This window comes from Budorcas taxicolor, chromosome 5 (assembly GCF_023091745.1).
Source record: "Budorcas taxicolor isolate Tak-1 chromosome 5, Takin1.1, whole genome shotgun sequence".
Classification (NCBI taxonomy): domain Eukaryota; kingdom Metazoa; phylum Chordata; class Mammalia; order Artiodactyla; family Bovidae; genus Budorcas; species Budorcas taxicolor.
Window position 1 is genome coordinate 85202658 of NC_068914.1, and position 26352 is coordinate 85229009.

Consider the following 26352-nt stretch of genomic DNA (forward strand, 5'->3'; position numbering starts at 1 on the left):
ACTAAGTGCTTTAATCAAAGACAGAGTGGTAAAATGCATACAGAAACAAGATTTGTATGTTTGCAGCCTACAAAGACCCAATTCAGATATAAAACTGACTGAAAGTTCAGGACAGAAAAAGGTATTCATGCAAATGGAAATTAAAAAAAGCTGGGCAGCAATACTTATATCAGAAAAATAGATTTCAAAACAAAGACTTTTACAGGAAATAGAGAAGGACATTACATAATGATCAAGGGATCACTCAAAAAAGATATAACAATTGTTAATATATTCACTCAACATAGAAAAACCTAAATACATAAACCAAATGTTAACAGAAATAAAGGGAGAAATCAATAGTAATACAGTAATAGTTGAGGACCTTAACACACTACTTACATCAATGGACAGATCATCCATACAGAAAATCAATAAGGAAATACTGGCCTTAAATAACAAATGATACCAGATGAATTTTACATATATATAAACTGAAGCCCATTCTATTCAAAAGCATTTGAATGCACATTCTTTTCAAGTAAACATGTAACATACTCTTGGATAGGTCACATGCTAGGCCAAAAAATAAGCCTCAGTAAATTTAGAAAATTCAGTTCAGTTCAGTTCAGTCACTCAGTCATGTCCAACTCTATGCAAACCCATGAACTTCAGCACGCCAGGCCTCCCTGTCCATCACCAACTCCCAGAGCCTACCCAAACTCATGTCCATTGAGTTGGTGATGCCATCCAACCATCTCATCCTCTGTCATCCCCTTCTCCTCCTGCCCTCAATCTTTCCCAGCATCAGGGTCTTTTCAAATGAGTCAGCTCTTAGCATGAGGAGTATTGGAGTTTCAGCTTCAACATCAGTTCTTCCAATGAACACCCAGGACTGATCTCCTTTAGAATGGACTGGTTGGATCTCCTTACAGACCAAGGGACTCTCAAGAGTCTTCTCCAACACCACAGTTCAAAAGCATCAATTCTTTGGTGCTCAGCTTTCTTTATAGTCCAACTTTCACACCCATACATGACTACTGAAAAACCCATAGCCTTGACTAGATGGAACTTTGTTGGCAAAGTAATGTCGCTGCTTTTTAATATGCTGGCTAGGTTGGTCATAACTTTCCTTCCAAGGAGTAAGCGTCTTTTAATTTCATGGCTGCAATCACCATCTGCAGTGATTCTGGAGCCCACAGAAATAAAGTCTGACACTGTTTCCACTGTTTCCCCATCTATTTCCCAAGAAGTGATGGGACCAGATGCCATGATCTTCGTTTTCTGAATGTTCAGCTTTAAGCCAACTTTTTCACTCTCCTCTTTCACTGTCATCAAGAGACTTTTTACTTCCTCTTCACTTTCTGCCATAAGGGTGGTGTCATCTGCATATCTGAGGTTATTGATATTTCTCCCAGCAATCTTGATTCCAGCTAGTGCTTCTTCCAGCCCAGCGTTTCTCATGATGTACTCTGCATATAAATTAAATAAGATGCTACACATAGAAAATCCTAAAGACACTGCCAGAAAACTAGTAGAGTTCATTAATGAATTCAATAAAGTTGCAGGATACAGAAATTTGTTGTATTTCCATATACTAACAACAAACAATCAGAAAGAGAAATTAAGGAAACAATTCCATTAGCAACTGCATCAAAAAGAATAAAATAACAAGGAATAAACCTACCTGACCTGCCTCTTGAGAAAACTACATGCAGGTCAGGAAGCAACAGTTAGAACTGGACATGGAACAACAGAATTGTTCTAAATAGGAAAAGGAGTATGTCAAAGGCTGTATATTGTCACTTTCTTATTTAACTTATATGCAGAGTACATCATGAGAAACGCTGGGCTGGAAGAAGCACAAGCTGGAATCAAGATTGCCGGGAGAAATATCAATAACCTCAGATATGCAGATGACACCACCCTTATGGCAGAAAGTGAAGAAGAACTAAAGAGCCTCTTGATGACAGTGAAAGAGGAGAGTGAAAAAGTTGGCTTAAAGCTCCACATTCAGAAAATGAAGATCATGGCATCTGGTCCCATCACTTCATGGGAAATGGAAGGGGAAAAATGGAAACAGTGATAGATTTCACTTAGGCTCCAAAATCACTGCAGATGGTGACTGCAGCCATGAAATTAAAAGATGCTTACTCCTTGGAAGGAAAGTTATGACCAACCTAGATAGCATATTCAAAAGCAGAGACATTACTTTGTCAACAAAGGTCCATCTAGTCAAGGCTATGGTTTTTCCAGTAGTCATATTAGTCATATATGGATGTGAATGTTGGACTGTGAAGAAAGCTGAGCACTGAAGTATTGATGCATTTGAACTGTGGTGTTGGAGAAGACTCTTGAGAGTCCCCTGGACTGCAAGGAAATCCAACCAGTCCATCCTAAAGGAGATCAGTCCTGGGTGTTCATTGGACGGACTGATGGTGAAGCTGAAACTCCAATACTTCGCCACCTCATGCAAAGAGTTGACTCTTCGGAAAAGACTCGGATGGTGGGAGGGATTGGGGGCAGGGGAAGGGGACTACATCGGGTCGCAAAGAGTTGGACACGACTGAGCAACTGAACTGAGCAGATAAAAGACTTGTACTCAGAAAACCGTAAAACTGATGAAAGAAACAAGATGACAGAAACCGATGGAAAGATATACCATGTTCATGGACTGGAAGAATTAATAATGTCAAAATGACACATGAAAAGGCACTTACCATCAGTATCATCAGAGAAGCTCAAATTAAAACCACAGTGAAATATTACCTAACACCTGTCAGAATGGCTATCATCAAAAAGACCACAAATAACAAGCATTAGCAAGAGTGTGGAGAAAGGGAAACCTCATACATTGGTTGTGAAAATGGTGCAGCCACTATGGAAATAAAGTATGAAGATTCATCAGAAAACTAAAAATTGAACTACCATATGACCCAAAAATTCCACTCCTGGGTATTTATCAAAAAAAAAAAAAAAAAAAAAAAATATATATATATATATATATATATATATTTGAAATGATACAAGCACTCTAATAATAAGCAAGATATGAAAGCAACCTAAGTGTCCACCATCAGATAAATGAAGAAAGAAGACATGGTATATATAAATATATAAGAGAATAATACCTACCAATAAAATGATTAAAATTTTGCCATTTGCAACAACATGGATGAACTTAGAGGTTATTATGCTAAGTGAAATAAGTCAAAGAAAGACAAATACTATTTGATCTCACTTATATGTAGAATCTAAAGAATAAAACAAACTGCTCACAGATATAGAGAACAAACTAGTGTTTACCAGTGCAGAGAGGAAAGAGGGGAGGGCCAAGATAATGTTAGGAGATTAAGAAGTACAAATTACTATGTATAAAATAAGCTACAGGATATACTGTATAACACAGGGAATGTAGCCAATATTTTATAATAACTATAAATGGAATATAATCTTTGAAAATTTCAAATCCCTATGTAGTATAGCTGAAATTTATATAATAGTGTAAATCAATAATACCTCAATAACAAAAGAAAGAACAAAGAAAATTATCCAAAATATATGTGTAAAATTCATATCTTTAGTAAAATAATGAATTGTCTTTCAAATTCCATGTTTAATTTGATATGGAGATAATGAAAATGATAAATATTTAAATTGATAAACACTATAAAATTACTATGGATTTCATATTTTATCCCAAATGTTATTAGACTGGGTGATTTTTTAAACATTCCTGTGCTTTCTAAGTTTCATAATGAATATTTACATTTACAACAGAATAATGTATGCATTTTGAAAGATTTTTGTTGGAAATTACAGACAGTATTATTGACATGATTACAAAGAATAAACATTAATAAAATGTTAAGTTAGCTGCACAGAAAGGAATAACTCACCGCTGATTTGTCCTGGTCTCAATGAGTTTCTGAATGGTGAAATCATCAGAAAATGAGAAAACTTTTGTACCACATCCTCCCCACATAATGTTTTTTTCAGTTAAGTTCACAGATTCACTCAAACACATCAGTGGAGTGCTAACATTTCCTATGTTGAGTATCTTCAAAGGAGAGGCTCCTTTACACTTTGCCAAAAAGAGAAAACACATTCAGTAAATTGAGTATCTACAGAGTGAAACAGTGTAAAATTTCAGCTTCCTAAAAACTACTTTCCCTCTTAAATGGTTAGAGGTATAAAAATAAAAATTCAGGATATATTTTTCAAATGGCTTATAAAAACAGGATTTAATTCAAATAGTATTCAGTTATCTTTATAACCAATCTCTTCACTTCTCCATGCAAAATTTGTACAGCAGTAACCTAAAAATTCTACTACAATTATTTCTTTGTCTTTCATTAGATAATAAGCTTTTTTGCTAACAAAGAGTATGAATGGGTAGGATGTTAAATGACTAGATGGAACCACAGATGAATGAAGCGTGGAGAAATCAATGCTTTAATGATAAATGTGAATCCTAAGAACAGAAAGTCAAATGATTTCTTCAAGATTAAAGAATAGGTTGATAGCAAGCTAGACTTAAAACTTGTTTCCCTTGTCTTTTCTACAATATATTTATGAGAAATTATCTACTTCACTTATATAAAAATGGAATTATTTCCATCACTAACACTATATTATAAATCAGATCTCATTTATCAATTTTTCCTTGGTTCATTCATATACACAGTTAATCAGCAAGTACTTATAGAGAATCTATTGTCTACAAGACTTTCTGAAGCAATGAAAAGATAAAAAGCAGAATACATGATCCTTAGTGTCAGGGAGTTTATAATCAGAAGGAGGGTGTTGATGAACAAACATAAAACAATTTAAAATTTGATGCAGAATGTGTTTAATATTTACCTTAACAGTTTTATCTTCAAAAATCGCTAAGTTGCCATCAGCAGTTCCCACTAAAAGGAAATTTTTTTGCTTGCTAAAAGAAAAAATGTCAAAATTGTTATAAAAAGAATGATTATATTGACCAAGATGGCTTCACATTCCCCCTAGCTTAACTGAACTTTAGACAGGTTTTTTTCCTGGTTATTGGCCCTGACTTCCCTTTCCTTACAACATTCATTTGAGAAAACGTAAATTGTAACTTCTTTCACGGTCCATTTAAAATGCAGATCTTCTCCTAGACCCTTGCAAGTTTTATAACTGAAGAATGACTTTCTCAAGGATTTGGGAGCCTTCTCTGAAATGTCATCAGGAAGGATGACATGCCTTCTCTTAGTCTTTGTAAGGCAGTAGGAGCTCAATTTCAATAAGCAATGATCAGCAAACACAGATGGCCTAATCACATTGACCCTTTTCCTCCCCTGAAGTCCTCAGGCACTTTTACACCAGCTCGTTAAAGGGTTTGAAAACTCTCCCATCTTTTATTTCAGCAGAGCTGAGTTCAATTCCTCTCCCCTGTTGCAATTATTTTAAATATAAAATCTTCCTTGCCTATTTGACATCCTCTGATGAAACTTTTGACAGTATCCAAACAATAATTTTTGGATCATTGCCAATGGAGTTTATAATTCAGCCACCAAAACTTGGACTTCACATTTTTCTAATACTTATTTATTTTCCGGTACTGACTGAAGGATATGACATATAATCTAAATGACTCATGGAAATCATACTGCCCCAAATATTACAGCAACTAATCTATCACTCATATCTGAAATTCTACCATTTCAATAACTGATAATGTTTAAGCCATTTTCACCTATAAACAACTTATGAATTCATTTACTGAAGTGTTTTTTTTTTTTCAATCTGGTAGTTAAGTGCCATGCTTTAGAGGCATATAACAGATTATCGATTTACACGCATTCAGAGAAGAATAAGAATTCCTTTTGGTAGAAGCCCTACGAAAGTAAATTGCTGTCATGAGTTGTAAAGTGTTAGAGCCATAGTTGAGCTAAAATGGAGCAAGGCTGGAGGCCTGAAAAAATGACTGACCTATTTTTTAACTACCTCAGCCTGATCTGTATACAGGAAAATACAAATATCTTTGAGGCCTCCTACAATTCCCTTTAATACATGCAACCAATGGGAAAAATGTTAAAACTTTGCAAGCTGTGCTGATACTGTAATAATTTTGCACATAATTAAGTCAACTAAAAGATAGGTAATGCTCCTTCAAGGTCAAATTCACTGTCTTACCTTTGCTTGGAAAAGGAATTGCAATACAAGCAAGTAACAGAATCAGTCATCTTTTCAAGGGTATGCCTCTTTCTCCCATCTTCAGTGTTAATGACAAGGAGCATTCCAGACTGTGTTCCAGACACAATCCAACTTTCCTTTTCAACAGGAAAATACACCAAGGCAAGGCACAGAATTCTACTATCAGTAACTTCCTATTAAGAAAAGAAAACACACTCTAAAGGACTTTGTTCTACCTTAAGTGGCTAGAATTTGTACAGAATTATGTAATCCACATATTTAATGTTTTATTTTCTTGCTTTTAATTTTAAAAACGGTGACAATTTTATTTAACTTGCAACAGTAAATGAGTTAACTGGCAAAGAAAAAAAAATGTGTGTCTACAGTGTACCTGAAGCTAAAATTTAGAAACTGAAAATCATTTTCAGTATTACTTCTCACTCAAAATAACACAAGAACACTGTCCAACCTTAAGAATAATATTTAGGCACAACACATTTCAAAGCAACTATCAAAATATTAAATTCTTTAAGTCTAGAAATTTACTTTATATTTCCCAATACAATTAGTGACCCATCTTGTAGAAGCCAAGCCCAGATCTCCTCTATCAGCCACCCTCAGCTGAGCTCAAAGTTGCACCCTTCATTACCTTCAGCCCACAGGGAGCTGGCTTGTTCAGAAGTGGCTGGGAGATTACCCCACTCCTACCATTGGGCAAATTGTGCTAATGACTGACTGATAGTGGGATTGACATGCCAGATCACTTGCCTGGTAAAAGAATTAATCTGTGCTGTTATTACATTCCAGTTTCTTGCGGGTAATGATTGAAAATTGGAGGGCTACATACACTACATGGAGTCGAAAGATTGAGCATGAATGCACATACACAAAGCTTGAAGCTAGACTTTCTCAGAAACTACATTTTTGCTGAGCTGCTTCTCCTGACCTATGCGGCTTCCCATATCTTCTTTAAAGTTTTTCTCTCCTTGTGTGCTCTGCTTAGTCATTCAGTCATGTCTGGCTGTTTGCAACCCCATGGACTGTAACCTGCCAGGCTCCTTTGTACATGGGGACTCCCCAGGCAAGAATACTGGAGTGGGTTGCCATGCCCTCCTCCAGGGGATCTTCCTAACCCAGGGATCAAGTGCAGATCTCCTGGATTGAAGGCGGATTCTTTGCCAGCTGAGCTACCAGGGAAGCCCTCTCTTTCCTTAAATCACTTATATAAAATCCTGTTTCAGGCTCTGTTTCTAGGGATCCTGACCTAAGACATACATTGTGGTTTTAAAACAAACACAAGTAACTTTTTCTAGAATATCACTAATTTAAAGAGTATTTGGATTTACCTCAGAAGTGTATCTTTCTGTATTTAAGTCAAGAAATGAGAGCTGTCCTTTGTCAGTGTGCCCACAGCCCAGCCAAATCCTCACATTCTTGCTGTTATGATTCGTAGCAACCATGCATTCAACAGTAAAGCTTTTAGGTATTGATATACGTCTCATCAGACAGATTAACTCAGCTGAATTCAAAATGTCAAAGACCTGAGGAGTTTAAAAAACAACACACGTCAAGTTAACACATGTCTGCTTGAAAGATTATGATGGTAGTTTAGTTGCTAAGTCATGTCAGAGTCTTTGAGAACTTATGGACTGTAGCCCACTACGCTCCTCTCTCCGTGGGATTTCCCAGGCAACAATATGGAATGGGTTGCCATTTCCTTCTCCAGGGGATCTTCCTGACCCAGGAACCAAACCTGCATTTCCAGCTTGGCAGGTGGATTCTTTATCACCAAGACACCTGGGAAACACCTAGAAAGATCATATCATTATGCATAATGTTACAGTTAAATGTTACAGTTTCATCAAGAAAAATCTAAATTTGTTATTTAAACTGTGATCCACCCAGAGTAACAAGATTAACAAACTAGAGATAAAATTACATCAAAAAAATAACTTATTTTTAAACTGTGCATGCTATACACACTTTTTTATGTACTGTGTGTTTTGTAACTTTGAATTCTTTGAAAAGAAATCCCCAAAGTGCCAAATTAACAGAAAGTTAGCAGAACCAGGAGCTATTCTTCATTCAGTTTTATACTGCAGAAACACATCACGTTGGAGATAAATATTCAAGCCAACAAGAGCCAAGAGCTTCTACCAGTTGGAGGGAAATGAAATTTTGATCTTTGGGAACAAGCTTCCCTGTAGCTCAACTGGTAATGAATCCATTTGCATTGCAAGAGACCACAGTTCAACTCCTCTGTTGGGAAGATCCTCTGGAGAAGGGATAGGCTACCCACTCCAGTACTCTTGCCTGTAGAATCCCATGGACAGAGGAATCTGGTGGGCTACAGTCTATGGTGTTACAAAGAGTTAGACACAACTGAGCGACTAAGTGCAGCATGGCAACAAGCTCACAAATCACCTGAAGATTCTGTTTTTGTTTTTCCTTCAAGCACTAAAGAACTAGAGAGATGGCATAAAGCCAGTGTAAGGAAACAGTGTCAGGAAAATGGAATTAGAGTCTCGCGTCACAGCCATTTGCCTGCCATGAAGGAGACTCCAAGAAAGCTCCTTTTCACCCACTGCCTCATCTGACAAAGGTATGAGTTTACCTATCTTGCTTAGCACACATGGTATTTTCAATAGGTATGAGAAAGTTTTTGAATACTGTCATAGGCTAAAAGAAAAAAACCCTATAAAATACAAGTGAAGTATAAGTAAAAATTAAAACAATAATTAAGCTTTGGAGAATATCACCAAGATTTTTTTTTTAAGTCTGTGTGATTAATTCTGGTAGCAACCAAAATTAAAAAGTAAGACAAGTAGTCAAAGTGATTATAGGTTGTTTGATAAAGGTAGTGTACATGTCCTCAGCTATTTCTCAGTAAGAAACTGAACAAAAATTTTTCAGTTAATTATTATACAAAATTAAGAGTCCAAAACATAAAAATACCTCTTATTTTGATATATTAAATGTTTTATTTAAAACATAGTAAGAGGGACTTCTCTGGCAGGCCAGTGGTTAAGACTTCCACTACAGGGGGTGAGGGTTTGATATGGTCAGGAAACTAATATCCTGCATGCCATGCAGTGTGACCAAGAAATAAAAACACAATAAAATTTTAAAAACTGCAAGAGTTCTATTTCCAATAATATGATAGAAAAGGTTATTTGGACAATCCTTCCAGCAAACTATAATTCAAAATGCTGAAGAAATTTTTTTAACCTCTTAAAAACATTAGGGATCTGACAACACCATACAGAATTATCAGGCCAAAATATTAATGAAAGGCAGAATCAAGAGAGGTCAGATGAGCCCCAAAGCCTGATTTTCCCTTAAGGCACTGGTCTACTGAAGTAAAACTGATTTGTGGTTTTGAATGCCTTGTGGGGCTGGTGGGAAAGAGTTAAATCTAGGGATGCCCAAAGTGGAGAATGTAGTAACGAGATAAAACTGGGATCCCAAAGGGCCACACATTCAGAATAAATGAAAACTAGAAATAAAGCCATGCCCCACTCCCACTGGTCTATAAGGAAAGTAGCCTTGGGACTTTACAGACACAGAGTGAAAGAGCAAAAGAACCCTGAGAAACTGTTATTCATAAGCTTGCTCTCAAGATTTACAGATAAGATTCCCATCACCTAGGTGGTTCAAAAACATCTCAAGCCAGGAACTGAGTTTAAAGCAATTTATAGCAAAAAAAAAAAAAACATAAAAGATGTGCAAGACCTGTATGCAGAATTGCAAAACTTCATTGAAAGATACTTAAAACCTAAACAGAGAGATAACCCACATTCAAGAATACAGTGACTTAGTACATTATAAGGCTATTGCCTATAGATTCATTGCAAGTCTAATCCAAAGCACAATAGAATTTTTCAAAAAAGTTAACAAAGTGATTTAAAAACTTATATGGAAAAACTAGACCAAAGAACAGCTAAGTCATTCCTAAAGGATAACAATTATGGGGGGAAAAGACTATTAAAGCTTCAGGAATTAAGACAGGACTGTACTGGAGGAAAAACAGGTAAATTGACCAATGGAAGAGAGTATGCATGTGTGTATCTTTGAGAGTAAATCAAAGAGTGCAAACGGAAAAAACAAAGATCAATGGAAGACAAAGGAAGAAACAAGTTCATAAATGAAACTGGAAAATAGGTTATCCAAATGGAAAAAAGAAAATTGGATGTAGATAAAAATACAATTCCTGATGAATTAAGAACTTTATAAAAAACAAAACTTTAAACTTTATGAAGAAAACATAGGTAAATATTTTTGTGGCTCTGGGAGAGATAAGGGCCTTTTAAAACAAGATTCTAAAATTAGTAGCTATAAAAGTAAGTACTGTTAAGTTTATCTCTATTAAAATTAAGAAATTCTGTTAAGCAAAAGCCACTCAATAGGAAATAAAAATGGGAACCATGAATTGGGAAAATAAATTTGCAACATACGTAACCAACTAAGTTTTAGTATACAGTATAGAAAAGAAAGAAGCTGTTTTTAAATTTCATTTTTATGCAAATAACCTAATAGAAAAATGGGAAAAACAATGAACAAGCATTTTCCAGAAGAGAAAACATATATATTACCAATGAATATATAAAGAAATGCTCATCCTTATTAGTAATTAGGAAAATGTAAACCAATGTACAAAACTGAATCCATTTTGAAAAAATTTAAAAATCAGATAGTACAACATTTAAGGAGAATATATTTTAAAAAAACAGCTACAATAATATACAGGTGATGGAACCGTTAAGCTGGTACAACTTCTTCAGAAAATGATTTAGACATTCCCATATTCCATGATTCTGCAATTCAACTCCTAGATATATAACATAAAGCAATTCCTGTGCAATTTGCACTAGGAGATGTACAACCATGCTCATAACAGTACTGATAATAGCAAAAAACTAGAAACGTTGATATGGTCATGGGTAAATACATTGTTGTGCATTCAAACAATGGAATGGAGTAGCTGGGAAAGAAATCAACAGTTATGTTCAACAACATGATGAAGATCACAAAACGATGTTGGGAGAAAAACTGAAAAATCTCAGAACAGATGTGACTGATTTCATTTGAAATAAATTATGAATACAGGAATATTAAACTGGGTAGTGAAACTTTAAAGAGGAAATAATAATGATTATCATGAAAGTTACGAGAGTGGCTGCATTGATAGGGAAAGAGAGTGATGCAACCAGAAATCGGCATATGTGCGTTTCTGGGATGTTCACCCTTTGTTTTGTGCCCAAGGTGGTGAGAAGATGTAACAGTTTTGCTTTATAACTGTTTTAAACTGTGAGTGTATTTATATGTTTAAGTATATATATATTTTTTTATTATTTTATAAATAGATAAATATTTTATGTTCTGTACAAAATATTGATAAATTTTAATGATATGAATACCTGGGCAGAAGTGGGTCTTTCTTGAGGATTTTCTTTCAAACACTTTTTAATTAACTTCTCAACCATAGGCCATGGGGCACAACCATATTCTTTAACTGGATCTAAAACATTAAAAAACCAATCACACTAAAACACTGAACAAATCAGAAAGATTATTTTATTTCTTCTCAATGTGTATGAGAGATCCAGACACTGCAAAGGAAACATTGATTTCTATAATCCCACATTTATTATGAACTGCTTATCACTCTTAAAGCCAATTTTGTTAATTATCTCCACTAGAAACATCAAAAAAGAGTCCTTGATTTTTACAGTATAAAAAGAGACACAAATACCAATTGAATAAAAATAGATTTTCATTTCATACATTCATTTCAAATAGATTTTGAAAACACTTTTGTTCATATATTAGACTTTTTCGCACATACTTTTATTTTAATATTCAAAGTAGACAAGCATTCAGTCCTCATATCCCCACAGTCAGTTTGTGAACATTTGTTTTTAAGTATGCCATTTTTCTGGTCGGTGTAGAATAGAGACCTGAAAACTTTTCCTGGATACCTAATTGATAAAACGAGGGAGATGACTCAGATTGTGCACGAAGTATTTAGTCAAATAATAATTGATTTCCTTCTGCTGGGAATCTTTAAAGGTCCTCAAAAGGAGATAGTTATCTTCCCTGTAGCTGGAACACAGTGTACACTCAAAACTTCTTTTAAGTGAAAAGCAGAAAATATGAGAAACAACTAAATATATTTTAAAGAATATTTCAGAATGCAAACTGAAGTAACAGTTAAGGAATGAAAGAAAAAAGTCCTGGAATTTCTTTAAAGCATGAGTGAAAGTGAAAAGTGAAAGTGAAGTCACTCAGTCATGTCCAACTCTTTGCAACCCCATGGACTCTAGCCCACAAGGCTCCTCCATCCAAGGAATTTTCTAGGCAAGAGTACTGGAGTGGGTTGCCATTTCCTTCTCCAGGGGATCTTCCCAACCTGGGGATCGAACTGTGTCTCACGCATTGAGGGCAGATGCTTTACCGTTTGAGCCACCAGGGAATCCCTTAAAGCATGAGGCAACCATTCAAAATAGATCTGATCTCATTAAACACTCATTTACTAATTCTTGCTAATATTTACTACTAAAAATTATTATAGTCAATAATTTGTTTTCATTCCTGCCTAGAAATTACTTCACTCAAGAAAATGAAAATACTCCAAGCTAATGGACACTTAGTAACTCTTTATGAGAAAAAAGTCACTAACCTGGACTTATGCTAGTATTTCCTTTCCTGAGTATTCTTCTAAATACAATACCTAATATATCAATATTTAGAATACTAAAAAGAAACCCTATATCTTCTATGTTTTATGCATCATAGAATTTAAGACTATTCATGCAGTAAACAAAAAAATTATCAGTTGTAAAATGAATTAGTATATAATAACTTAGAAATGAAGCTGCTAAATTAAAATATAATAATCTTTATTGTAGATAAAACTTACCGGGTAACTTCCCTTGTATTGCCAATTCATCAAACTCATTTGGAAACTTCAAACCCTCTGCTATTCTACCTCCAGTTGTCAAAATGTCATAAAGTAGCAAACCAAATGAATAAACATCAGCTTGTTGGTTATAAATAACATTTCCTCTAGCAACTTCAGGTGCACGAAAACCTGAAAGAAAACAGACATATTAATAAATATGCTCAAACCCAGGGCTTATACACCCAAAGAAGTATATATTTAGGCCTGTATGCTAATGAATAGAAGATGAGTCTAAACAGGCCGTATCATCTCTAAATGCAGATATCTTAAGTCAGTTAAGAGCCATGTCCCAAGACATTTCACCCATGGTCAATTTTGAAGAATAATAAGGATAAACATGCAATAATAAATTATTTAGTAATGTTTCACAATTAAATAAATCCTAAAAGGGGGAAAAACTATATCCTTCTTAATAATAACTATTCTCAGGGTAGTATTTCAAACAGACGAGGAGGCAGGAGGCAGATTTGCACATTTTACTCCAAGTCACTTTAACCTGGCTAAAATGTTAATGGACTTATTATTTCAAGAACATGTGACTCTACTCCTTTAACTCAGTTGAAAAGTAAAAAGAAAACCACAACTAAAATAAACAAAAGCCCTCTATCTCAAGTGAAGGTTCATGCCTGAAATTCTTTTATAAGGAAATAAAACCTTTCATCTCATAATAAAGATAAATCATTTTAATCACTTGAGAAAAAAAGAGTAATTTCAACATTACCTATAACAATAAAAACATTAACAATCTAAAGAAATCCAACTATAAAGAAAATAAGTTAAATACTATACACTATGCAATAACTTAAAATAATTTTTAAGATGTTATAATGTAAATGAAAAAAATGTATAATTCTGAATAGACAAAATTATCACCTGAATTAATTTTCTTAGCTGTGATAATGGTATGGCTATTATGCAAGCAAACATCCTTATACAATACTAAGAAAATGCATGCAAATACATTTCAGGATGACACGGCATGACATCTTCAACTCAATTTAAAAGACTCATATTCAAACAGAACAGAAAGAGAACAACAATGTGGCAAAAAGTTAATAATTAAATTATGTGAAGGGTATATAGGTATATATTATACTATTCTTTCAACTTTTTCATAGGCTGAAACATTTTCAAAATAAACAGTTAATGGGAATATGCAAAATTAAAACTACAAAGAAATACATCCAAATGTAATAACAATTATTTCCAAGTATAAAAACTATGAGTAGCTTTTATTTTCCTTTATAATTTCAAATTTTCCACAATGAACATATATGATTGCTATGGTAAATATATAGCCAGGAAAATATAATGAAGTATGAATTCATATCCTTCAAGGAGTAAACGACTGAACTGAGAAACTTTTTAACAGCACTTCTCAGTGAAAGACAAAGCTCGTCAACCCTTCAACAAGCTAGGAGTCAAAAGGATGGAGACAACAAGTTTGAGCATGATAACCTCTACTGAACTAACTGTAAACATTCTCTCATGAACATTTTGCTGCATTTTTTCCTCTTCTCTGTTTCTCTGTTACCATTTCCACACATTTGTATCTGTGTGTGTGTGTCTTCTTCCTTCTCTGTCACTCCCTTTCACTCTTTCTCATTCTCTCCTTGTCTTTGTGCATGTACATAAAATATCTGACATTATATTAAGTTGAAGATAAAATATTTCAAACCTAAATATAATATGTATCCTTAAGATAAGGATACATGGGGATCTTTAGGCAAGAATACTGGAGTAGGTTGCCATTTCTTTCTCCAGTGGACCATGTTTTGTCAGAACTCTTTTCTATGACCTGTCCATTTTGGGTGGCCCTGCATGGCATGGCTCATGGCTTGAGTTATACAAGCCACTTTGTCATGACAAGGCTGTGACCCGTGAAGGGGATCTTAAGAATTCTTTGGACTACAAAGAGATCAAATCAGTCAATCGTAAAGGAATCAACCCTGAATATTCATTGGAAGGACTGTTGCTGAAGTTAAAGCTCCAACACTTTGGCCACCTAATGCAAAGAGCTGATTCACTGGAAAAGACCCTTATGCTGGGAGAGATTGAAGGCAATAGGAGAAGGGCGTGGCAGAGGATGAGATGGTAAGATAGCATAACCGACTCATTGGACATGAATTAGAGCAAACTCCAGGAGACAGTGGAGGACATAGGAGCTTGGCATGCTACAATTCACAGGATCACAAAGAGTCAGACACGATTTAACAACTGAACAACAGGATAAGGACATTTTCTAACTTAGCTATAATATAATTCTCACACCTAAGTGAAAGAATTATACAAGTAGTTAAGATAGTTCTAAAATAGATCCCTAATAAACTGTACCTATGACATAATGTATATATTTCACAACAGTTCCTAATTTGTATCACTATAGCATTTTACACACACCTTCCTGAATAGGCAGATGAGAACTTTCCATTTTACAAAGAACATAATCATCACGAAAGTGTTAGATGTTTTCCTAAGGACACACAGAAAATAAATGGTAAAGTTAAGAGTACTTAAAAACTGTGGTTGGATCTCACAGCAGGCTGGAGGCCAGCCCTACTCACCAGGATGCTTTAACAGCAGCTGCAGTTCTACCACAAATGGAGGGTGTATACAGCCCACATAGAGGATACTCTTTGAGCACCTGCCTCTGGGGGCCATGTGGGACTGCACTTCTGATTCACAGAGTATATCTCCTTAATAAACCTACTCCTTCAAGAACAGGAGAGATCACAGACTTACTCAATACATACAAACAAACACAGAAAATGAGGCAAATGAGAAGACAGAGGAAGCTGTTTCAACTGAAACAACAAAACAAAACTTCAGAAAAATAAACACAGTGATAAGCAATTCACTTGATGAAGCATTCAAAGTAACGGTCATAAAGATGCTCAATGAACTTGAGAGAATAATGAAGGAACACAGTGAGAAACTGAACAAGGAAAAAACATAAAAATTATAAAACAGAGTTTATAACTGAACTGAAAAATCACTAAAGGGGCTCAATAATAGATTAGATGAGGTAGAAGAATAAGTCAGTGATCATTCTAAGACTATGGAAGATAGAGCAATGGAACTCATCCAGATAAAGAAGTAAAATAAAAATACTGTTTTACATGGACATACATTAAAGTACGTTTGTGACATCATTACCCAGAATAACATCTGCATTATAGAGTTTTCAGAGGGAGAGGAGAGAAAATGGCAGAAAAATTATTTCAAGGAATAGTGGTAACAGTCTATAACAAATATAAACAAAGACATTTCTTTGCCAACAAGTCAAAGCTATGGTCTTTCTAGCAGTCATGTACAGATATGAGAGTTGGATCATAAACTAGGTGGAGTGCTGAAGAATGGATGCTTTTGAATTGTGGTGCTGGAGAAAACTCTACGCATGGACATCACCAGACGGTTAATATCGAAATCAGATTAATTCTATTCTTTGCAGCCAAAGACGGAGAAGCTCTATATATTCAGCAAAAACAAGACCTGGAGCTGACTGTGTCTCAGATCATTAGCTCCTTATTGCAAAATCCAGACTTAAATTGAAGAAATTAGGGAAAAACACAAGGCCATTCAGGTAGAATATAAATCAAATCCCTTATGATTATATAGGAGAGGTGATGAATAGATTCAAGGGACTAGATCTGATAAACCAGTGCCTGAAAAACTATGGATGGAGATTCAGACGATTGTACACGAGGTATTGACTAAAACCATAGCCTCAAAAGATAGATGAAAGAAGGCAGCGTGGTTGTCTGAGGAGGCCTTACATGCAGCTGAGAAAAGAAGAGTAGTGAAAGGCAAAGGAGAAAGATAAACTCATCTTAATGCAGAGTGCCAGAAAATAGCAAGGAGAGATAGGAAAGACTTCTCAAGTAAACAATGCAAAGAAATAGAGGAAAACAACGATTGGGAAAGATTAGAGATCTAGTCAAGAAAATTAGACACCAAGGGAACACATTTCATGCAAAGATGGGCACAATAACAGACAGAAACAGCAAAGACCTAACAGAAGCAGAGGAAATTAACAGGTGGCAACAACACACAGAAGAACTGTTGGAAAAAAAATATCTTAATGACCCAGATAACCACAATGGTGTGGTCCCTCACCAGAGCCGTACATCTTGGAGTGTGAATCAAATGGGCCTTAGGAAGCATTACTGTGAACACAGCAAGTGGAGGTGATGGAATTCCAGCTGAGCTATTTCAAATCCTGAAAGATGATGCTTTGAAAGTGCTGCGCTCAATATGCCAGCAAATTTGGAAAACTCAGCAGTGGCCACAGGACTGGAGAAGGTCAGTTTTTATAAAAATCTCAAAGAAGGGCAATGCGAAAGAATGTTCAAACTACTGAAAGGTTGTGGCTGTGAGCCGTGTGCTACACTGGGATTCATAACCTCCGGAACAAAGGATTTCGAACCAGAGCCAGAGATGAGGCTTGACTACTCAGAGCTTTTTGTGTAGCAAAGTTTTATTGAAGCATAACAGAGATAGGGAAAGCATCTGACATAGACATCAGAAGGGGACAGAAAGACTGCCCCATTGCTAGTTTTTAGCAAGACAATTTACGTTTGTTAATAAGCTTCTAATCAGAGGAGAGAAATGCCTCAAGGCTGAGGGAGTTTCACCAGGCTCTTCTCCCACAATATGCACTTTTGAGATAGTGCATATAGTGACACAAGATATGTCATCCCCAGCCATAAAACAATTAACATGAATACTGGTTTGCTGAGCCATTATGTGCACAAGGTTTGAGGAAAAAGAAAAAGTCTGCCACCTGTAGTTTATTCTTCTTGCCACTTGGGGACCTCGGGCCTTCCTACCTGTTACCCTCTCACTACCACACAATTGCGCTTATTTCATATGCTGCTGCTGCTGCTAAGTCGCTTCAGTCGTGCCCGACTCTGTGCGACCCCATAGACACAGCCCACTAGGTTCCTCTGTCCCTGGGATTCTCCAGGCAAGAATACTGGAGTGGGCTGTCATTTCCTTCTCCAATGCATGAAAGTGAAAAGTGAAAGTGAAGTTGCTCAGTCGTGCCTGACTCTTAGCGACCCCATGGACTGCAGCCTACCAGGCTCCTTTCTCCGTCCATGGGATTTTCCAGGCAAGACTACTGGAGCGGGTGACCATTGCCATCTCCCGATGATAGCAAGCCCAAAATCCTTCAAGGTATGCTTCAACAATACAGGAACTGAGAATTTCCAGATGTACCAGCTGGATTTAGAAAAGGTAGAGGAGCCTTGTTGTTAACTTATTCAACATCTGTTGCATCATAGAAAAAGCAACGGGAATTAAAAAAAAAAAAATCTAATTCTGATTCACTGACTACACTAAAAGCTTGGACTGTGTGGATCACAACAAACTGTGAAAAATTCTGAAAGAGATGGGAAAACCAGACCACCTTACCTGCCTGCTAAGAAACCTGTATGCAGCCCCAGAAGCAACAGTTAGAACTGAACATGGAACAACAGACTGGTTCAAAATTGGGAAAGGAGTACGGCAAGGCTATATATTGTCACCATACTTATTTAAACTATATGCACAGAACATCATATGAAATGCCGAGCTTGATGAAGCACAAGCTGGAATCAAGATTACCGGCAGAAATGTCAACAACCTCAGATATGCAGATGATACCACACTAATGGAAGAAAGCAAAGAGAAACTAAAGAGCCTCTTCATGAGTGTGAAAGAGGAGAGTGAAAAAGCTGGCTTGAAACTGAACATTCAAAAAACTAAAATTGTGGCATCTGGTCCCATCACTTCATGGCAAATGGAAGGGGAAAAAATGGAAACAGTGACAGATTTCACTTGGGCTCCAAAATCACTGCAGATGGTGACCACAGCCATGAAATTATTATACACTTGCTCCTTGGAAGGAAAGCTATGACAAAGCTAGATAGTGTATTAAAAGCAGAGACATCAGTTTGCCAACAAAAGTTCATATAGGCAAAGATATGGTTTTTCCAGTAGTCATGTATGGATGTGAGAGTTGGACCATAAAGAAGGCTGAGCACCAAAGAATTGATGCTTTTGAAATGTGGTGCTGGAGAAGACTCTTGAGAGTCCCTTGGACTGCAAGGAGATCCAACCTGTCCATCCTAAAGGAGATAAGTCCTGAATATTCATTGGAAGGACTGATGCTGAAGCTGAAACTCCAGTATTTTGGCTACCTGATGCGAAGAACCAACTCATTGGAAAAGACCTTGATGCTGGGAAAGATTGAAGGTGAGAAGAGAAGTGGACAACAGAGGATGAGATGGTTGGATGACATCACCGACTTGATGGACATGAGTTTGAGCAAGCTCCAGAAGATAGTGAAGGACCAGAAAGCCTGGTGAACTACAGCTCATGGGGTCACAAAGAGTCAAATATGACTTAGCGACTGAACAACAATGAAGACTCTTGAGAGTCCCTTGGATAACAAGGAGATAAAACCAGTCAATCCTAAAGGAAATCAACCCTGAATATTCATTGGAAGCACTGATGCTTAAGCTCCCATACTTTGGCCACCTGATGTGAAGAGCTGACTCACTGGGAAAGACCTTGATGCTGGGAAAGACTGAAGACAAAAGAAGAGGGAGGCAGAAGCTGAGATGGTTGGATAGCATCACTGATCAATGTTCATGAACTTGGGCAAACTCCAGGAGACAGTAAGGGACACAAAGGCCTGCCATGCTGCAGTCCATGGCTTTGCAAAGGGTCAGATATGACTTAGCAACTGAATAGCAACAATAAATGGTTGAAAATGTCCCTAATCTGAGGAAGATTTCCCTAATCTAGTCCCCAAACCTCTAAGATAAACAAAAATAGACACACACCAAGACACATTATCATTAAATGGTAAAAGTTAAGGATAAAAGCAGCGAGCAAAGCAACATATTACATACAAGCGAAATCCTATAAGGCCATCAGCAGACTCTTTGACAGAAACTTTACATGCCAGAATAGAGTGACACAGCATATGCACAAAGTGCTCAAAGGGGAAAAAACAAAAAAAAAGAAAAAACCTTCTAACCAAGAATACTCTACCCAGCAAAGTTATCATTGAGAACTGTAGGAAAGATTGGGAATTTCCCGGAGTTCACCACTTTTTCACTCTCCTCTTTTACTTTCATCAGGAGACTTCTGAGTTCCTTTCTCTTTCTGCCGTAAGGGTGGTGTCATCTAAATATCTGAAGTGATTGATATTTCTCTCAGCAATCTTGATTCCAGCTTGAGATTCATCCAGCCCAGCATTTCTCATGATGTACTCTGCATATAAGTTAAATGAGCAAGGTGACAGTATACAGCCTTGACGTACTCCTTTCCCAATTTGGAACCAGTCCATTGTTTCATGTTGTTTCTTGACCTGCAAACAGATTTTTCAGGTGGTCTGGTATTTCCATCTCTTGAAGAATTTTCCACAGTTTGTTGTGATCCACACAGTCAAAGACTTTAGCATAGTCAATGAAGCAGAAGTAGATGCTTTTCTGGAATTCTCTTGCTTTTTCTATGATAAAACAGCTATTGGCAATTTGATTTCTGGTTCCTCTGCCTTTTCTGAATCTAGCTTGAAATTCTGAAGCCTAGCTAGAAGAATTTTGAGCATTACTTTGCTAGTGTGTAAGATGAGTGCAATAGTGTGACAGTCTGAACATTCTTTGGCATTGCCTTTATTTGGGATTGGAATGAAAACTGACGTTTTCCAGTCCTGTGGGCACCGCGAAGTTTTCCAAATTTGCTGACACATTGAGTGCAGCAATTTCCAAGCATAATCTTTTAGGATTTGTAATAGCTCAGCTGGAATTCTATCACCTCCACTAGCTTTGTTCGTAGTGATGCTTCCTTTTTTTTTCTTTTGTGATGCTTCCTAAGGCCCATTTGACTTCACACTCCAGGATGTCTGCCTCTAGGTGTGTGATCACACCATCGTGGTTATTTGGTTATTAAGATCTTTGCTGTATAGTTCTTCTGTGTAGTCTTGCTACCTCTTCTTAATCTCTTTTGCTTCTGTTAGGTCCATACCATTCCTGTCCTTTATTGCAACCATCTTTGCATGAAATGTTCCCTTGGTAGCTCTAATTTTCCTGAAGAGATCTCTAGTCATTCCCATTCTATTGTTTCCATATCATGGCTACTTTAAATAATGCTGCAATGATCATTAAATCACATAAGTCTTTTTGAATTAGTGTTTCTATTTTCTTCAGGTAAATGCCCAGAAGTAAAACTGAAGGATCATACAAAATTTCCATCTTCAATTTTTTGAGTAACCCCCACCCATATAGTTTTTGGAGGTGAAACTAAATCATCCAATTATTTATTATTCAAAAGATTTATTGTGTATCTGTTACATCAAGGTACTATTAAAAATACAAAAGGTATTTATTGTGTATCTGTTACATCAAGGTACTATTAAAAAACTTAAAACCTTTGGCATTTTCCCACTTGACTGTTAGAAACATTAGGATTGAGAATTGTAAGTTTTTAGAGTAGGGAGATACTTGAGGGGTCACTTTGTTTAAATTTTAATCCATGGCACATAGCTTTTTACATTAGTTTTTTTTTTTATCCCTTTAGATAGCAATCCACAGATCTTATGGCCGCACAAAAGGTTACAATTTTTCTCAAAATTAGTCAGAGACAATAAGAAAGATAATTGTGAGGATACAGAAAGGAATATTTACTTCAATAAGGAAATGGTTTCAACCTTCTTATCTTCTCCCTTTCAAAATATAAGTATCTTCACTGACATAATCCCCAGTAGGAGAATGTAGCCGATTTATATAGCCAGGAATTACTTCAATTATAAAAAAAAAAAAAAAAAATGCACTCTTAAGTGTTTCTTGAAATTCAACCAATGAATTTCTAATGATTTTATTTCAACCAATGAACTTCTAATGATCTTATTTCTTGACCATGCTAACAGTTTCTTCTAAAGTTATCTATGGAAAACAGATGCCTTTAGGAAAAATCTCCCTTAAATAATAAACACTAAATGATGACAGGACTTTAATCCTTCAGGTGGACTGGTCTAGATCAAACATATTGTCATAGATAGCAATAAAATGACATTTAATCGAAAGGGTATATGGAATAACGTGAAATATACTATTCACAACTATATCTTTAAATACAAAAATGCATAAAGCATTACTATAATTCATTTCTCTGAAAATGATAAAGCTATTTGAAAATCATTAATTTCAAGAACTCTGAGTAAATAACCCTTTAAATCAGACTGTCCTATAAATTACATACTTAAAACATTGATTACCTAAGCAGAATGACACAGTACTGAAACTGAATGAGGACTAAGACCCAAATATGCAGGAAAGACGTGACAAAGGTGACACTCAGAGTAGTGGAGAAAAAGACATAGTTAATTAAATGATAATAGCATAGGTTGTTTGATAAAGAAAAAAGGAGTAGCTACATTATTCGAAACAGCTAATAAACTCTTGATGAACCAAAAGTTTTAACATAAAATGCAAATCTACATTTATGTGGCTGATTCATGTCAACGTATGACACAAACCACCACAATATTGTAAAGTAATTAGCCTACAATTAAATAAATTTTTTAAGTACTAAAAAATATTCCAATTAAATGGATAAATACTGGAATTTAAAAGGCCTCCCTAATCACTCTAACAGAGATGGGTGGTGTAAGCCAACAGGTTGAGAACTGGGGAATACATTGTCTTTGGAGAATTTTAAATAAGAAGCTACCTGCACAGGATAGTTACTACTGACACTGCCTTTGATATATCACTGACTAAACATGTCGGATGGAGAAGGCAATGGCACCCCACTCCAGTACTCTTGCCTGGCAAATTCCATGGATGGAGGAGCCTGGTAGGCTACAGTCCATGGGGTTGCTAAGAGTTGGACATGACTGAGCAACTTCCCTTTCACTTTTCACTTTCATGCATTGGAGAAGGAAATGGCAACCCACTCCAGTGTTCTTGCCTGGAGAATCCCAAGGATGGGGCAGCCTGGTGGGCTGCCGTCTATGGGGTCGCACAGAGTTGGACACGACTGAAGCTACTTAGCAGCAGCAGCAGCAAACATGTCAGAAAAATTAAAGATTATTTTGTCTAAAAGAATCAAACTCAGAAATAGCATAATACCATAAACAAGTAAAAGACAAACCCTAAACTGAAAAACATCTGCAATACATGAGAGACAAAGAGTCAACATTAACTGAAATCGGCTTCACAAATAAGTAAGAAAAGTAGATAAATGAGTAAAGACAGAAAAATATACAAAACATGAAAGGAAAAATACATGTCCTATATATAAATAGACATTTGAAAAATAAAAACATTAAACTATCACTTTTTGACTATTAACTTCATGAAGACTAAAAATAATAACAAACCCAGAATGGAAAATAGGTGTTCAAATTCAAGTATTGATGGAATTTGAATTGATAAACCTTTCCAGAAGGCAAGTAGTGTTTCAACATTCAAAATATGCCTTTCCAGAAGGAAATGGCAACCCACTCCAGTGTTCTTGCCTGGAGAATCCCAGGGATGGGGGACCCTGGTGGGCTGCCGTCTATGGGGTCGCACAGAGTCGGACATGACCGAAGCGACTTAGCAGCAGCAGCAATATGATCCTTAGAAACCTGCTGTTTAAAAATCAGCTTCATAAATGGAAATTTTTTAATTTACAAGTCTTTTAATTAAAGCTTTTTAATATTTCAAAACGTTTGAAAAATAAATAAACATCAAGATAACATATAGTTAAGAGAATCACTAAAATATTATGTAAATGTTAAAACTGATATTTAACAAAGAAAGATTTCCCTGAAATACTAAGTAGAAAAAGAAAATGAAGTAGAATTTACAATATCATATGTATATAAATCTCTTGCTGCTGCTGCTAAGTCGGTTCAGTCATGTCTGACTCTGTGTGACCCCATAGACGGCAGCCCACTAGGCTCCTCTGTCCCCGGGATTCTCTAGGCAAGAATACTGGAGTGGGTTGCCATTTCCTTCTCCAATGCTTGAAAGTGAAAAGTGAAAGTGAAGTCACCCAGTCATGCCCGACTCTTAGCGACCCCATGGACTGCAGCCTACCAGGCTCCTCCATCCATGGGATTTTCCAGGCAAGAGTACTAGAGTGGGGTCCCATTGCCTTCTCCGATATAAACCTCTTAAGCACATCTAAATCTAGATATATCTCTGTGTTACCAAAGTGTTATTATTCCACTAATTTATGAGAAATACATCTCTTGACCTGCTCAGTATCATTCGCTGTTTTCATGCCAGGAACTTACGTTTTGAAAATCAAATCTTAAAAAGACTTGCTTGAACTACTCATCATGGAGTCTTTCACCTCAAAAACAAAAATGGGGAGCGGAGGGGGATGGAGGGCATTAAAACCTAAGCTACCAATATAATATTTGATTATCAATCTAAACCATAATATCCTCCAAGCTACTCTATATGTATCCTTATCACTGATGACTTCCCTGGAAAAGCAACTGCAATTTCTTCAAAATTGTTTGCCTTGTATTTAACTATGCTGGTGACCATAGTAGGAACAGGAAAAATAACATTTCAAGCCATTCAATGTATTCATCACGAAATTTAATTTGGGGTGAAAATGAATGCTTTTAACATTGCTTGTCATTAGGCTAGAAATAGAAACATTTACTGCCTGTTTACAAAAGGACAACGTTGTCATCTGATCTAATACTGTGAATGATCTATGATGGGTATAGATTGTACTACTGTACCACATGGACAGCCTGTTTAGCATCAGTGACCCTCAAAAACTAGAAATTTTAAGCCCTCACTAAATTCCTAAATACACATTGTTGTGTTAGGCTGTTCAAATAAGTCATTTTTTTAAATATGTGTCACTTCTACTTCTAGGTAAAATGGAACTAGGGACTAGACTTATTATCCTGCATAAAACAATGAAATAACTAGACAACAAAGACGAAATTCTGAATACTGGGAAAAGTGATCCCTGAGAGAGAGCAAGCAAACAAGGTGGGTTCTCTGAATACCTTTCAGAGGACTGGATAAAGGGAAGGCAAACAGAGCTGGGCCCCCTGGTTAAGAAGACAAAGCAGAAGCTGGGAAAGCAAGGACAGATAAGGAATGTGCCAAGTGCGGTGCTAAACCCTTTATTTTACAACAATCCATAAACAGATACTATTATTAGGTATGGCTGGCAATGTCACCCCACTCCAGTACTCTTGCCTGGAAAATCCCATGGAGGGAGGAACCTGGTAGGCTGCAGTCCATGGGGTCTCTAAGAGTCGGACACAACTGAGCGACTTCACTTTCACTTTTCACTTTCATGCACTGGAGAAGGAAATGGCAACCCACTCCAGTGTTCTTGCCTGGAGAATCCCAGAGACAGGGGAAGCCTGGTGGGCTGCTCTGTGCTCTATGGGGTTGCACAGAGTTGGACACAACTGAAGTGACTTAGCAGCAGCAGCAGCAGCAGCAGCAGCAGCAGCAGCTGTTTAACCAAGGAAAGGAATTAGGTGATTTCTCCAGCCTCAGCTAATAAGTGGTAGAGCAAGGATTTAAACTAAGACACTCTGACTTCATAGCCCAAGTTTAATAGAATCTATTTAAAATAATTCACATTTGCTTCATTTTTGTTTGAACATAAGTCTAAATCCTATACTCACTCTCATGACCTTTTGTTTATATCACAGGCTCACATTCTCAAAATGTAGAGTAAATTCTAATCACCTTATAAAAATTTTTTTTATAAATAACATTTTCCCTAATGTGAAAGGTACCAAAATTTGACCTGCCTATCTTATAATTGCTTAATATAGGCAGTGACACTGTTTATATGATGCAAAGATGGGAATCACTTGGAGATCATTTAAATAGCCTCGATGTCTGGGCTCCATGGTGACTCCAGGGGTAAAGAATTCACCTGCAGTGCAGGAGACCCAGGTTCAATCCCTGGCTCAGGAAAGAGAAGGAAATGGCAACCCATTCTAGTATTCTTGCCTGGGAAATCTCATGGAGAGAGGAGCCTGGTGGGCTACAGTCCATGGGGTCACAAAAAGAGTTGGACACCACTTTGCAACTAAACAACAAATGTCTGGACTCCACCCAAACTAGTTAAATCAGAATCCTGGGACCCACACGTTTGAAAGTCTTCCAGAAGCTTCAAACATGTGCCCACACTGAGGGCTCTTGCTCCACAATTGTAAATGACACAACCCCAGGGGATACATTCTTAAGCCTACATGCAATCTAGTTACAGCCAGAATTAAA

At 36.5% G+C, this 26352-nt stretch overlaps 1 protein-coding gene across 1 annotated transcript in view; it reads right to left on the reverse strand.

Moving 5' to 3' along the window:
• Positions 1–26352, reverse strand: part of LRRK2 (leucine rich repeat kinase 2) — a 213824-nt gene that overhangs the window by 14933 nt on the left and 172539 nt on the right. The window contains exons 42-47 of the mRNA XM_052640501.1: positions 13058–13228; positions 11556–11656; positions 7485–7679; positions 6139–6332; positions 4843–4915; positions 3879–4063 (exon numbers count right to left, since the gene is read on the reverse strand). Of these exons, the coding sequence (XP_052496461.1) occupies positions 3879–4063; positions 4843–4915; positions 6139–6332; positions 7485–7679; positions 11556–11656; positions 13058–13228 (919 nt within the window). The remainder of the gene's footprint in view (positions 1–3878; positions 4064–4842; positions 4916–6138; positions 6333–7484; positions 7680–11555; positions 11657–13057; positions 13229–26352) is intronic.